Genomic DNA, 16,219 nt, shown 5'->3' on the forward strand with positions numbered 1-16,219 from the left:
ACAATATAAGTTAAAAAGGAAACTATATATGTCTATAAATTATACATATGTACCAAAAAATAAAAAATTGCGTTCCTTTTAACTTAATATTTTGATATCATATATAACATTTTTTTTAAATTGATTCCTTTGCTTACTGTAATAGTTACCATATAAATGCATAAATTGCGAACATTTTTCATTAAAATATTGTTGTATAAATATCAAATAGTTATTATAATACCTATTTATGATATAAAATTTTTTGTAAATTTTTTCTATTCATAAAATAGCTTATTTAGGAACATAAAACTCGTTTATTTACTTACATTCTATAGATTGTAAATTACTTAATGCTCAATACCAGAACCCTGGGTATCGAGTTACAATTTCCACAGTTAAAAATATTAATTTTTATAACCTAATTTATTTATTTTTTATCATATGGATTGTGGTTTGCATTAAAAGTAAATGCAGATGGTAAGTTGCTATTACTAATATAATAAAAATTATGCATACGTAATCATAATATATATTATATTATACCTACTTATTATTGTATAATATCAAGTCTGCCAAAAACTGGTGGCGTTCATCATTAGTTGATATTAAATTGCCTACAAAAGGTATTTATAGATATACTTCCCAGAAAAATGTACCAATATTTCTTTAAAATTCATTACTATTACATCTAGCATAAAATGAATTCATATTCAACATCCACAAAGGTCTATTACATAGAATTGAGAATGCAGACAGTTTTATTTTTAATAAAAATATTCAATTTTAAATGATAAATGAAAATCGATAATTGTAATAAATGAGGTAAGTACAACCATGCTGAACTTATTTGAATCGTTTATCGAAGTATCCAACCGTAATAAAACTCTTTTAAGTGTTGTATTGATTATAAATAGTATTTAATGTCAATGGTATCAATTATTTACTAATCTATTATTAAAAAAGTGTAGAAATACAAGAAAATAGGGTAGTTTAAAATAAATGCTTTCAAGTGAGATAAATAATTTAATGGTAGGTATATTAAAATAACTTTCTACGTTCGTTAAAATTACGCTAAATCTTCTTACAAAGACGTAAAAATGTAAAAGAAATAATGTAAATTCATGCACAGACTTGTGAAAAGTTTAATAGAAAATGGCCTAACTTTATGTCAGTTGGCATATTTAAAAGACAATTTTTGAAATCTTTTTAATCAACAACTGAAAAGTTTAGTATGGCAGCATAGATAACGAAGGTCAGACACTTTGCTACCTCTTTATTAATTTATTTGATATATAGTAAGTAAATAACTATAATAATGCCAGTGCCCAGTAAGGGTTGTTTACATTGATTGGTTAGATCTTAAGTTTAGTTAAACCCTTAATTTACAGGTAATTATATTTAAGAAATGCAATTATTCTAAGAACGTTGTTTTTACTATTTTTAAATATTAACAAAAACATTAATACATACCTACTCATTTAATTGTTTAAAATGTATGTATAAAAAAACCAACTATACTTACAATGTGTCTATGTTATTAATATAATTACTATCAAAAATACATATGATTTTTATTCTTGTGGATGTTTGATAGTTTGTGGTATTTCGCACTATAAAAATCTTAAGAAATATCATAGTGTCTATTTCCAGTAAAAGGATTCTGCAAATGGCTACTTGCCAATACTATATAGTTGTTATATCCAACAGTATACTTGACAAAATTAAAATTGTAAGATCGAATAAGATATTTACATGAGAAATATGTATATTTCTACAGGTCAACTAGCGTTTGAGTTTTTTACCCAATTAAAATCCAACCTGACTATACCTAGTAATTAAGCGAGCACTGAGTAAGATAAACTTAAAATATTGTTATGCTTCTCGAAATCAATCTACAGATGTTACTTACTATAACATTATTTTTTAAAGATATATTTTTACTTTATAGTTATAGTGTGAATTACAAATTAATTTAGTTTGGCTCATGCAAATTGAATATGTTGTTGTTTATTAAAATTATTGCAATTGATTACAATTTACAGCTAAGAAAATAGTTATTAATATTGGATATAATTTTCTGTATATATACTAGGAGGGCTGGTCTTAAAGGCCGATACCCCCCCCCCCCCAAAAAAAAAAAAATAAATAAATAAATAAATAAATAAATAAATACTTTTCTCTATTATTTTATATTGTATAATTTATATAATAATAAAACCATTCTTTATAAATTCAAAATTAAGAAATAGCTACAGGGGTGTAATTATGGAGGCGAGGGTCTAAGGGACCCATCTTCACCATTCACTTTAATATGATGTTCGATTTTTTTTCAATGAATTATAATTTTTAGGAAAATTACGAGACCTCTACCATGAAAAATTCATGAAACAATTCAAATTTTCTAATTAGTTTGTAATCTTTAACTTTAAACTTAACTTTCATTTTTCTATATTAACTTAACAAGTAAAAACAAAAAGTTTACTTGCTTAGCCTTGTTAAAACAAAAACGATAGATGGATAAATTGTCTATTGTTATGGACGCGCACTTAGCGACTCCAAGACAAATAAAAAAACAACGAGACGAAATTACTTTGGCTAATATTATACTCTTTATTTAACTGAAATGATGTTTTAATTAAATGAACGCTCTGCAATGGTCTGTATTGGTAATGTGTTACTCAAAGACTGACTATGTGTCCCCGTTGTTCTTCATACGAGCTGGTCGTCCGGTTCAAAAAGGCTCATTCAGCGGATTCCTTAGACCAGTCGCATGACGAAATCACACACACATCAGTTTACAATATTTTACAGCTATACATACAATTAATACAAGAATATATATAATATAATATTAATACAATATTCAGTGGTTCTTAACACTATAATAAATACATTATTAGTTGGGTTACCTATATCTAAATGACGCTTTGCATATTTACATTTTCACAGTTTTTAACCAATTGGCATCTATTTTTCCCACAGATTATATAGTTAAAGAAGGTTCAGAATGTTTAGATAGTATATTGAACCAGTTACTTTAGGATGGTTTACCTGTTTTTAATATTATTACTACATATTCGGTTATTTCTACTCTTTATTGGTTCACGAAAGAAAAAATTGTACTTATTAGTTATTACTAAAAAATCCTTCGCAGATGGATTGCCAATCTGGGTTTCATTTATCCCCGGTTTATTGTAGTGCAGCTAGTTTAAAATTAATAATTAATAAAGCAGTAAATTCTATCATTGAAATATTTTTCGATGTATCTAATTAGTAATTACTAGGGTCTAGGGCTCGGATTAAATGAAGGTAATTACGAAAAAATCAGCAAAAATCGAATTTGACAAATCCAAGTTGTATTACACAGCACTTTTGAACTACACTGTAATCCTCCGATATATCTATGCTAAGTTTCGTAAAAAGTATTAATTTAATGATTTTCTAAAATGTAATAAAACTACCTCATAGCAGGTCACTAAATAATGTTCAAGTGACCCAGTTCATTATTAGTTTATAAATAAGTTAAATTTTAAATTATTGTTCATGGAACTCCAAAATAGTGTATATTGGTTAAAATTAATTGATTTTTAATTCTCATTTTATAAATATTTAATATATTATGAATCCATGGACATAATATAGTATTATTGACTATTGTGTATACGAATGTTATTTTATGTATTAATAACGTATATCTCCCAAAAACAAATTGTGCAACGAATGATTACAAACTATAAGATTATAGCTATAATGTTTTATTTGAAAAATAATCATACCGAAAGTCAAAAGAGAGTACAATATATCCACATAGAAATAAAGTACCTTAGGAACATTTAAATAATGTGGCTTGGTGAGGCATGGTCGTACGCTCAATCTGCGGAAACGCACTGAGCATACGTACCGGTGTCGCAGGTTTTTAATACCCTCAAATATTTTTACCTGGAGGGGGGGGGGGTAAAATTATCCTAGGATAACTTTACCGGGGGTAAAAATATACTAGGATATTATTAACCCCCCCGGTAAAAATGTATTTTTAAAGGGGGGTAAAAATATCCTAGTATATAATTAATGATCTGTTTAAAATATACTAGAATATATTTACCTCCCATTGAATTTTTGTAGTAGATTATTTTTACCCCCCGGTAAAAATGTGTTTTTAAGGGGGGTAAAAATATCCTAGAACAGGGATGGGTAACTCAAAGTAACTAGCGGGCCACTTTTAAGTACTTTAAAATCTAGCGGGCCGCAATGCATAGGAGAAAGCAAAAAAAAAAAAGGTCCTTTAAATTTACTAACGGCAGTACGGATATGACTAAACCGAAAATGAAATAAATACCATGTTAGCTACGCCATTATAAATATATATTTAGACATTTAATAATTTAGTTTCGGTTTAAAACTAGATAAGAATTTATATACACATTTTATCGAAAAACATAATAAAATAAAATAAAACACAGATAAGCGCTAAAATTATATGAAGTAATTTGAAAATGTAGCGCGGGCCAGATAAAAAAGGTTCGAGGGCCGCCAGTAGCCCATCCCTGTCCTAGAATATAATCAACGAACCGTATGTAGTTCAAAAATAGTTTGTCATAGGTACTTGTAATTTGCATCAAATAGACATTTGCTATTTATTATACAATTTGCAAAATATTTGGCTCATTTTAAGCTATTTAGAATTATTTTAAATATTATTTTTTTTCTTAGGTTTTTTTGCATAGTTGTATATAAGTATCTATATGTTTATGCTCAGTTAAAAAATATGACAATTTAATACAAGATTCCACACAATTCAACACGTACTCGTTAAAGTATTTTAAAAATATACAAAATATAATATGTACCTTACCTACCAACACATTTATTATTTTTTTTGTCAACGATTGAAGTAGTTTTGACCAAATAGTAGATTGATTTAGAGAAATAAATTATTAACATATTTTGCATTTTATCATTGTCTCATAATGAAAAGGTTTTAAAGTAATTTTTGTAATTTTTGTAATTATTCATTGAATCATTTGTACATTAAAGGACATTGAATAATATTTTTACTGTAAATACTATAAATCATAAAAAGTTTATGCAATATCCAGAAATTCAATTAACTTTAGTTTAGAATCAAAGTTTTTTTTATCCAACTTGATTGTTAATTAAGTTTAAGTATAATACCGTACATTTTATTTTGAATTGTATAGTTGTATTTTTATTCTTATCATAATATTTAGGGACAGTCACGAATATGTTGAAAATACTGTTTAATTTTTAATAAACAAATCAATATAATAATAAGAACACATTTTTATAGGGGGGCGGGGGGTAAAAATATCCTATATGAATTCACCTGGGAGGTAAATATATCCTTGTATAATTTAAGTAAAGTTTAATTTATCCCAGTATATTTTTACCCCCTTGTAGAACAATTTTACCGGGGGGTAACAATATCCCAGTATATTTTTACCTCCCTGTAGAAAAATTTTACCGGAGGTAAAATTAACCTAGTATATTTTTACAGGGGGTAAATTTAACCTAGGATAATTTTACCCCCCTTATAATTTTACCGGGGGTATAAATATAATAAGTTTTCTTTACCCCCGGTAAATATATCCTAGGTTAATTTTACCCCCGGTAAAAATATCCTAGTATATTTTTACCATGGGGGGGGGGGGGTAAAAATATCCGGGGGTAAAAATCGTCTGTTACACCGGCCGCAGTTGCTAGCTCCTGGATGAGTGACCACCCGAGATTTTTAACAACATATCCTTGCTACACATACACAAAACACGTGTTACAACCCTACCCATTTAAAAACCTACAAACAAATATACAAAAATAACCTCTACCGTACCACCCCACACCCAATGGCCTATGTTGCCACGAGTTCCTCTTAATAATAATAAAAAAATTTAAATAATATATACATGCAGTGTTAAAACCACTGTGATAGATAAGCATAATAGTATTCTTGATCAAAATAAAATGTATACTGTATGTACCTCAAAATACTCGTTTACTTCATAATTGCGTTCCAAAAAATCCTGTGCGTCTGGTTCTGTCTGACAATAATTGACATGCTTGTCAAAATCTCTTTCCTGGAAAAATCAATACATTATAATTTACAATGGTTTAAACTTGAGTTAGTAAGTATTCAAATATATGATATAATTTAATAACTATTATTAAATTTTATTACATTTATCGTTACCTAATAAGATATAACTTACATGTATTATTCATCTATAAATTTATACAATATTGTTAACATTGTGCTATGTATTTAAAATTATATTTTTTAGAGAAAAACTTTAAAGTTAACTACTTTATATGACTGTAAAAATAACACTATTACTTATCGTTGAATTATCTTTGGCATACATAACGATCAAGGAATCACCAAAATGTTGAAGTTAATTTTAGTTATAGAATATATTAATGATTTACATAATATAATAAAAGTTAAATGAATATTTTTTGTTATTATTTTGTATTACAGTAATCAAAAAATTAAAAGTTACTTTTATAATTTAAAAGTCAATATTATTCGCTCGTTTCATACGTCACTGTTAGAGTAGGGTAGGCGTCAGAAGTAATGATAAAGACTGAAGAGACGAATATAAAAAAAAGGTAGATCACAGCAACGTCCAACGGATACTTATAAGAAATTTGACACATACGTTAAGGAGTAAATCATAGGCAAACATTAAGGCAATTTATTGCAATGTGGGAAAATTAAAATTATTTTTATATTTTTTTCATAACGTTTAAAAACCTAGAACAATTTCTATGATTAGTGTTTATTTCTAAACATTTTTATTTTGTCGTAAAAATTGTAATTTTGAAATTTTGAAAAAATTAATATTATAACTTATATAAGTAATAATTATTTCATTTTTAGATTTTTTAAATAAATAAAAGTGTTTTTTTGTGTTTTAACCTAACCGTGAGAGAATTTATCTCTAAAATTATTTCCAATCATCTTATAAAATCATAAAATCAATGGAATCTACCTAGTTTTAATATACTACTATAATATATGCCCAAAGGCGCAATTTGGAGAACTAATTTAGGGAGGCTAAATTTATAAAATCAACATCAGACCCACAGGAGCTATGCCACCTTAACCCTTTCTACTTTAAAAGTTGAAAATTACTTTGTAATTATAAAAAAAAACATACGCATAATAGTGTTAAATCTTATAATTGCAGATGGTGATTAGACATACCAAATTTATTTAATATGTTTTCATAACTACAAAAAATGTTATTTTCTATATATAATACTAAAGCATTTCGAAAACTTATTTTGATGCATTGATATGCATAACCAATGTTGTATCTTTGTCATAGCTGAAAAATACCTTACACATGTACTCAAATAAATCGGTACAGTGAGAGACAAAGATCAATAAGTGTATAAATTTAGATATACTTTTAAGTCTGCAATTAAATTTACTTCCTCTAAATCAAAATTCAACAATGTACGTAAGAACATTTCTGAACAGCCATAGGCAGATGACCAAGTCAGATGACAGACACAAAAAAAAAAAAAAAAAACACACATCATGGTAAAATCAATACATTCATCGCTACGCTCAGAATCTAAAATAATAAAAATTCGTAGGCACGACTTTTTTTTATAAGCATTTAAAGTTCAAATTTTGACTAAATACGTAAAAATTACGGCAATCTTCAAATTATCTTAGATAGAAATTCATAAAAGTTTTCCTTTTTAATTCTAAGATTTGAAAATTTAATACAAGGTGCCTAACATATTTTTACAATAGCAGTTGCAAAATAAAAGGAATACATAGTCACAATTTTTTTTTTAAGCATTCAAAGTTTGAGTTTTGACAACATATTATGTAAAAATCACGAAAATACAGAAATTATTTTAAGCTAGAAATTCATAAAAAATTTTCTTTTTATATCTAAGATTTGAAAATTTAATACAAGGCTCATAATATATTTTTACAATAAAAATTAAAAAATAAAAGAAATGCGTAGTCACAATTTTTTTTCACAAGCATTCAAAGTTTGAATTTTGACAACATATGTAAAAATCACGAAAATTCGCAAATTATTTCAAACTAGAAATTCATAAAAGTTTTTCTTTTTAATTCTAAGATTTGAAAATTTAATACAAGGCTCCTAACATATTTTTACAATAGAAGTTGAAAAATAAAATAAATACATAGTCACAATTTTTTTTTATAAGCATTCAAAGTTTGAATTTTTACAACATGTTATGTAAAAATCACTAAAATTCGTAAATTATTTTATGCTAGAAATTCATAAAAAATTTTCCTTTTATATCTAAGATTTGAAAATTTAATACAAGGCTCATTATATATTTTTACAATAGCAATTGAAAAATAAAATAAATATATAGTCACAATTTTTTTTGATAAGCATTTAAATTCAAATTTTGACTAAATACGTAAAAATTACGGCAATCTTCAAATTATCTTAGATAGAAATTCATCAAAGTTTTCCTTTTTAATTCTAAGATTTGAAAATTTAATACAAGGTGCCTAACATATTTTTACAATAGCAGTTGCAAAATAAAAGGAATACATAGTCACAATTTTTTTTTTAAGCATTCAAAGTTTGAGTTTTGACAACATATTATTTAAAAATCACGAAAATACAGAAATTATTTTAAGCTAGAAATTCATAAAAAATTTTCTTTTTATATCTAAGATTTGAAAATTTAATACAAGGCTCATAATATATTTTTACAATAAAAATTAAAAAATAAAAGAAATGCGTAGTCACAATTTTTTTTCACAAGCATTCAAAGTTTGAATTTTGACAACATATGTAAAAATCACGAAAATTCGCAAATTATTTCAAACTAGAAATTCATAAAAATTTTTCTTTTTAAATCTAAGATTTGAAAATTTTTAATAATCTATAATATATCCTAGACAGATAAACCGTCTTCGCTCAGAATCGTTTTTCGTATACTATAATATAATATCATTGGATTCAAATTTAATTCCATCCATTACAGTAACCCACTTGTAACCTACTGTACAGCAGAGCGACATACACGACTTACCCGCTTTTTTTTAACAGTAGGTTACAACTGTACAGCAGAGCAATATTCACTTTCCCGCTTTTTAGTAGATTGATTATCTATCTTCTATCCATCTATAAATTCTATATATATAAAACTATTTATACAATCAGACGTAAACCTATATTTACTTCATTCTACGTTTCGTCGGTATTGATTTAAAACTAACAAGTAATAAGTCAATATTTAGCCAGTAATATTATACTTAGAAGTAGGTAATAAGAAATTATGTGTGATTTATTTTTGGAACTGCCCAACTTACAATTGAAATCTTCCTAGTTCAATCTTCTATTGGTAATATGAATAAATTGAAAAAAGTAAATGTGAAATAGAGGCTGGCACAACGTTTTGGCTCAGAATTGTTTTTCATATGCATTGATTTATAATAGACTTCAAATTTAACACATGCATTAGTGATTACTGATTAAAATGACATTACAGTAACACTCGACAATCGACAGCTACTATAGGTATATTTTTCAATCGTAGGTTTAAATGTATTACTCTAGAAGATACAACGTGCGTTTTAAATATAATTTCAATTTTTAAAAATTCCAATACGAATGTAGACTATTTTTTTTTAAACATTTTTTTTGTTAGAACAACAAAGCATACGGATGGCGTTCATAATTAATTATTAATGCATTTAAATTAAACATTATATATAATGACATACAGAACACAGCAATACTTTTTACAAAGGTAAGCTGGTCAAGACGAAACCCAATACGAAAATACCAAATGTTTAGGCCTGTATTTACATATACTCGTATAGTCGTATACAGTGTCCGTACTTCATACATAATAATAATATCTAGTCAGATTTTTTTTTCTGCCAAATTAATTTATTAGTAACTAGACAAAGAATTTATATAATCTCAAATATTGATTTAATATAGGTGCACTTACTAAACGAAGAAATGTTCTGCCCATAGTTTTTGGTTCGCTAGCTGCATATTTTAATCCAGCAATGAGAACTCTATGATATTGTATATAAAAACAAACAATTCATTAAATTGATTATGTATGTTAATTAGTAATTTATTATTGATTTGTTTTAAATAACATACGTATTATGGAACTGTGATATTTGTTTTAAATTGTTGAATATAAGATCTTTATTATCCCTCACTATTCTTGGTGCGTCATTTAATTCTAGAGGATTTAAATATCTTTCTACCACTTCTTGAATATCTTGACCAAATTCTTCTTCAGTTTCTACTAATTCTGCGAGTACCACGCTATAAAAAAGGTTAATCATAGAAATAAATTATAAATTTATCATGTTTAATAATTAAATAATAATAGGCATGTGTGAATAACATTTTTCTTTAAAATACAATTACCTATTTCTTATTTTTATAAAAATCTGAGCCTATTAAGTATATTGTACTTTTAATCTTTTTTAATCTATACTAGGCTTTCATTTTTTCTAAAATTAAATAAAATTATTCGATTTTTATTTCAAAATATGCCTGAACTCAAATTAAATGAAAACATGGTAAAATTATTGCTAATAAAGCTAAAGGCCTAAGGAAAAAAAATGTAGAATCAAAATTCAAAAGTTAGGTCCTTAATATGAAAGAGCATTCGCTAAAGTAGATTGATAAAGAAAACGAAATAAACAATAGAAAATAAGTTCATATACAACAGGGATGTCGGATGGATTCTAAAATTAATTGCAGATAACAATGTGAATAATTGATAAACATTTAGGCCATTTAAAAAGTTGGGTTCGGACTTGGTGTGTGATATTGGTTTTCAGCAGTCAGTAAGGATAGACAATTTTATTGTTGGTAGTATGACTGTATGAGACATTGAGACCGGGCAAGGTATATTTAGAAGGTAAAAAAAATGCATATAGGTAACAATTTATGTTGAATACATAATTTATTATAGTATTTGGAGATCTAAGGAGCAAAATAGGAATATCAAAGGTATATTTTGATTTGGAAGCTATTCTTTGGATAAATCCTCACACTTTGAAAGCTTTATAAAAATGTAGGTATGTTATACGTGTCTTAGGGTTATTTAATTTAAATTATATTAGATAAATACAATTTAATTTTAAAACTGTAATTAAAATTTCAAAATATGTTTATTTTATTTGTTATTAATGAGTAATGACCAATCATCATTTTATTTTTTGCTATAGTTTCTCTTTTTATTGAGAAGAATTTATTTGGTTGAGTCATGACTGATCAACTGATTGCCTAGGTGTAATTATACAATATGGATAATGTCTATATATAGGTACTGGAATGAACGAAATAAATTTATGTAAATTGAGTATAGAGCCGATATCTGATGTATCGTATGCCTGTAAAAATATTTTTTTAAATAGCTATCTTACTCTCTATTAAATTTTGCATCTTTTTTTGATAATGTTTGTCCGTCTGCTGGAACCACAGCAGTCGCTCTAACAGGAGTCGGTATTTTTTTAAGTATGCTATTAGGTACATATCCCATTTTAGTTGGTTCTTCAAGACTTTGAACCAATGACCTGAATCAACAATAAAAAATATTAATACATTATAATTTATTAATGTAAACAAAAAAAATGATAAAAGCAAGATCATGGAACTATAATATTAAGCATGAAATGGGCATATAAACTCCCCTAAAATTTTGTAGATTCCCCTAACCGTATTATATTAACTTAAATTCCCCTAAAAACATTTTGCTACAGTATTACACTTATTTCGAAGGTGAGAAAACTAAAGAAAATAATTAAGTTAAGTTAAGAATATCGGTAAATTAGAATTAAGCATTTATCAATTAACAAAATATTTCCGCAAACAATTTCTTAAATCAGAATAAAATATATTCATTAAATTTTTTATTTTTGTTGTATTTTTTATCGTAATGTGTGGTGTAAATACCTATTTTATTTTATATTTATTAAATATTTAAACTGTATAGTGTATATAATTAATATTTTAACAAATATTAGTTTTTTTTAAATCAAACAGCAATTTATGGTCATATAATATTTATATCTAATCTAATCATATTCTTTTACTTAATCGTCATGCGCTTTTGAAACAACTATAGGTACAATCACGTGTTGTATTGTATCACTTGGGAATTTACAAAAATTGTAATACAGTAGCAAAATGTTTTTAGGGGAAAATTACTTTTTCATTTTTTAGGGGAGCTTACATTGCATAAAATACATGTATAATATATATGCGATATTTAATATATCGTATAATTATAAGTAATTATTTACAACACTGAACAAGCTAATACAAAGTCATTTGAAACATTATTTAAGCCATACACTGTTATAGTTGACAGTTTTGTCATTTAAAATACGTTACACATATTTTTTAACATAATTTTGTTTATTAAACACCAAACTTTATTTTTAAGTACCTATAATTTTGTATATGCAATAAGCACTAGGACTCATCACTCATGTATGTTAAGTAAACATTTTGTTAGAAAATTTATCTGGCAATACTCCTAAAGATAAAATGCCTTTTTGGTGGGCGTTTTATAAAAAACAAAAAGTACGTTTATTGGTTCATTTGGTTTTTACGAACTATTAAATCCTAATAGTGCCACAGCAATCCTACATTACTATGGTATATGATTAATTTCCAGTGTAATACCATTGACTTGTTTATTTAACAACTTGATTTAAGTTAATTTAGTTAAAACTCTACATCGAAGTGGCATAAATAAAAAAAACATTGATGTCTTGAAAATATATCTTATAATATTCGAGGAAATTATTATAAACTTTTAAAGTTTTAAATTATTTATGAACATTGGACATGTTAATTATGCAGCATACTGTATATTGTATTTTTTAATTTGGATGCAAATAATTTAGAATTAAATTTATTACGTTAAGAATATAAACTAATAACTTTAATATTATTTTATCAGAAGAATTACTGTTGCCCAAATCTATAAGTTTAAAATGTATATTTGATAGTCGTTTAATATTTATACATATTTTGATAACTTAATTATGACTCCGTCATTGAACATGCCTTTAGAAAGGTAATTTTATAAATAATCTGCTGGTCATCAGAAAAACTGTGAAAAACTAGGTTATGTTGAAATTTACTATTGTTATTTCGATTAATTTATTATCACTCGGAAAACAATAATCCTTAACATTGTAAAAACATTGATTGGTTATTTATTTCACTTCATGATTATTTTACTATTATATGTAAACAATATAAAAAATTATTTTGCCAAAATATCCTTTATGGTATTGTACATTTTTCAAATTTAATATCTATGAAATCGGAATTGTACATATCTCAACTTATTTACGTGTTTTTAAATTTGGTTGTTAAACTTAAAACCACAATGAAATCAATGCCGTAACTGGTGGGAAGGTCCAGGAGTCCGGACGTTCCCTCAAAATTTTTAAAAATAGGAACATTTTAGCGGTTAGGTAATTCACAAGTGTTCAGTATCTAACTATCTATATTTTAAAAAATGTTAGACCCCCCTCAAAATATTTTTTCATTTACGGCGTTGAATGAATCAATTTATTTTCTATGAAATTAAACTTGATTTATGGTGGTATTTTTTACTGTACGAATCAACCACAGTCTACGTAGATAATTTTAATAATTTGTAAAATTAAATGTGTAACTTATGGTTTTAAAAGTTTAAATTTGATAGTAACCTACAATATCAATAAATCATTATTTTAACTATATGTCTATAGCGATATTAGGTTTTTAATTACGATCACAATGTTTATGACGAATCACAATTTTATACCTAGAATCCTCTCCCCCCACCCCACCAAGAAAAAACTGATGGTGGCATTGATAATATTATGGAAATTAACATTACTTGGATGCATAATTTACTCATGAAAACATTTATCAAATACGGGCCATTTTCTCATTATTTAAGTAAATTTCTATTTTCTATTGAAAATACTACAGACAGCAGTATAGATGATTTATACATGTATACATAACAATACAATGTATATATTATTATATATTGTTTCTACGTAGGTATATGAATTAACATAACATACATTTTTGTGAATTTTAACTATCTTTACGATACAACAATTTAACTATCTCTTCCGTAAACATCAATTTTTTTTTGTCACTAGGATTTATAGTTGTTTTTTATGAAGTTGCATTTAATAACTCATTAATCGTTTATTCCTATTTGCTAACAACGAAAAATGTATTTAATAACAGCTGCATATTGTATCAAATACATCTTGTATAGTAATTAAAAATCATTTATACTTGGTCAAATATATTGGTATTATTTAAAAACGATTTATAAATAAATAAAAACAAATTTTATTTAATATATATTTATAATCTTAATTTTTTAGTGTTAATATGTAGCATATTTTAAATATGTCATTTATTTTGTCTTAAGTTTTTATAAATAAGTGACCTATTTTTTGCTTTGGTAAATAACAAGTACCGAAGATAAAGCGTTTGATGTTTGATTCCTATGTTCAAGTACCGTTCTACCACCCAACGGTTTTGTATATTACAATATTACATTGCCTACATAAGTTGACCAACATAATATTATACTACAAATAATAATTATTTAGACCACATAATAACGATTTTTGATGCCAAGTCATGTTCAGCAAGAAAATGTTATAGATGCTCATATAAATTGTTTTCTATGTATAAAACTAAATAAACATTTCAACAAAATAATTACATATGAACTTAAAGTATTTTTTAATTGTACCGAACAAATCATTTTGATTTACTTATATACAATTACATTTTTTTTTTGTTCTTAAATTACGTTTTTTTACAATGTTTTGGTTTGAAAGCATATTTAACTAATAAGTTACAAAAATTGATACTTATGTAAAATATAAGTAGTTACAGAGAAGTATTTAATTAATATCTATTAACTATTTCTTTTTAACTAGATAATTTAAATATTTTTAAATAAGTTTTTATGCTAAAATAATTTATAGCAAATAGCAGTTCGTGTAAGTATAATTTTGTCCATATTATGATACATAATTTTTTTTTTTTTTGTCATAGGTAACATATAGGTACACTTAGATTTTAATAAAGGTATACAGTATAGAAATTAAATGGATTGAAAATAAACATTCAAATTTTCTCATCTTATTTTTTCATAGTTAACAATAATTGTTACATATTATAATTTATAATAATATTTAACATTTTAAAACATATTTAAAAAAAAACCTTTAGTTTCTTAAATTAACTATATTAAATAATAACAATCTATTCAAAATTACCTATAATAATTAAGTTGTATTGAAATCATAAAACAACAAAATTTTCCAAATAAATATACCGTGATTTTATACAGTGTTCAAAATAATTGAAACGTTCAATAATAAGTTGTAGACAGATGGTAGGTACCTATCTAGTTAATAGTTATGTATCTAAGTTGAAATTAAACACCAAACTAACATATTTCATTTCAGCCTTTTCACACAGATGAAATTGAAGTAATTTGAATTGTATATATTTAATATAAAGAACTTATTAATAGACTAGATAATAGTTATTAAGTTTCTGATTTCGAGAAGTAAAAATGTATTAATAAAAATATAGGTTACTACAATATATATTATTATAACGTATAAATTGTAGTATTCATATTCTATGTATAAAATGTATTATAAAACAAATAAACTACAGAAAAGCATTTGTTATTTATTTATTTTTTGTTATTTCTAAATATTTTAAATATATCTAAAACAAAGCAATCATTTTGATTTCTATGCTATAATATTGATAGAATAAAGCGTAACATCGAAGTCTTTTAAGTAGGTGCAAAAAGCAGCGTCAAGCATATATTATTAGCACCGTAAGCCAGATATTTCAATATATGGACATATTTTACCCATCTGTATCCAAAGGTTTGTGTTTGGTTGGATGTACTTTATTTGGTCGTACTGACATTTTATGTTTGGCCGCTGCATTGTCCAACAGTAAATTTCGTTTAACCTCGGCGCCCCTGATAACAAATTATATGTAAAGAACGCTTAAGTCCCTGCACGGAAAACAACATTGGCCTTCATAGGAACAGTATTCGGTAGACCAATCATGATTTGACAGTTTGAAAAACTTTGCCAGAAATTCTCTAATTATAGGATGTCCATTCGGCCTCAAGTCACTCAACTTCAAAATAATAAACTCAA

At 25.7% G+C, this 16,219-nt stretch overlaps 1 protein-coding gene across 8 annotated transcripts in view; it reads right to left on the reverse strand.

Annotated features, from left to right (window-relative positions):
* Obsc (Obscurin) overlaps positions 1 to 16,219 on the reverse strand; it is a 68,493-nt gene that overhangs the window by 26,640 nt on the left and 25,634 nt on the right. For 7 of the 8 annotated variants that reach the window (XM_089222818.1, XM_089222819.1, XM_015516158.2 and 4 more), the window contains 5 exons: positions 15,922 to 16,035; positions 11,414 to 11,563; positions 10,131 to 10,301; positions 9,970 to 10,039; positions 5,979 to 6,074 (listed from right to left, as the gene is read on the reverse strand). In XM_089222818.1, the coding sequence (XP_089078944.1) occupies positions 5,979 to 6,074; positions 9,970 to 10,039; positions 10,131 to 10,301; positions 11,414 to 11,563; positions 15,922 to 16,035 (601 nt within the window). The remainder of the gene's footprint in view (positions 1 to 5,978; positions 6,075 to 9,969; positions 10,040 to 10,130; positions 10,302 to 11,413; positions 11,564 to 15,921; positions 16,036 to 16,219) is intronic. The other variant, XM_015516160.2, reaches the window with a different exon arrangement.

Source organism: Diuraphis noxia, unplaced genomic scaffold (assembly GCF_037042655.1).
Source record: "Diuraphis noxia isolate RWA-SAM2 unplaced genomic scaffold, SU_Dnox_SAM2 contig0003, whole genome shotgun sequence".
Classification (NCBI taxonomy): Eukaryota; Metazoa; Arthropoda; class Insecta; order Hemiptera; family Aphididae; genus Diuraphis; species Diuraphis noxia.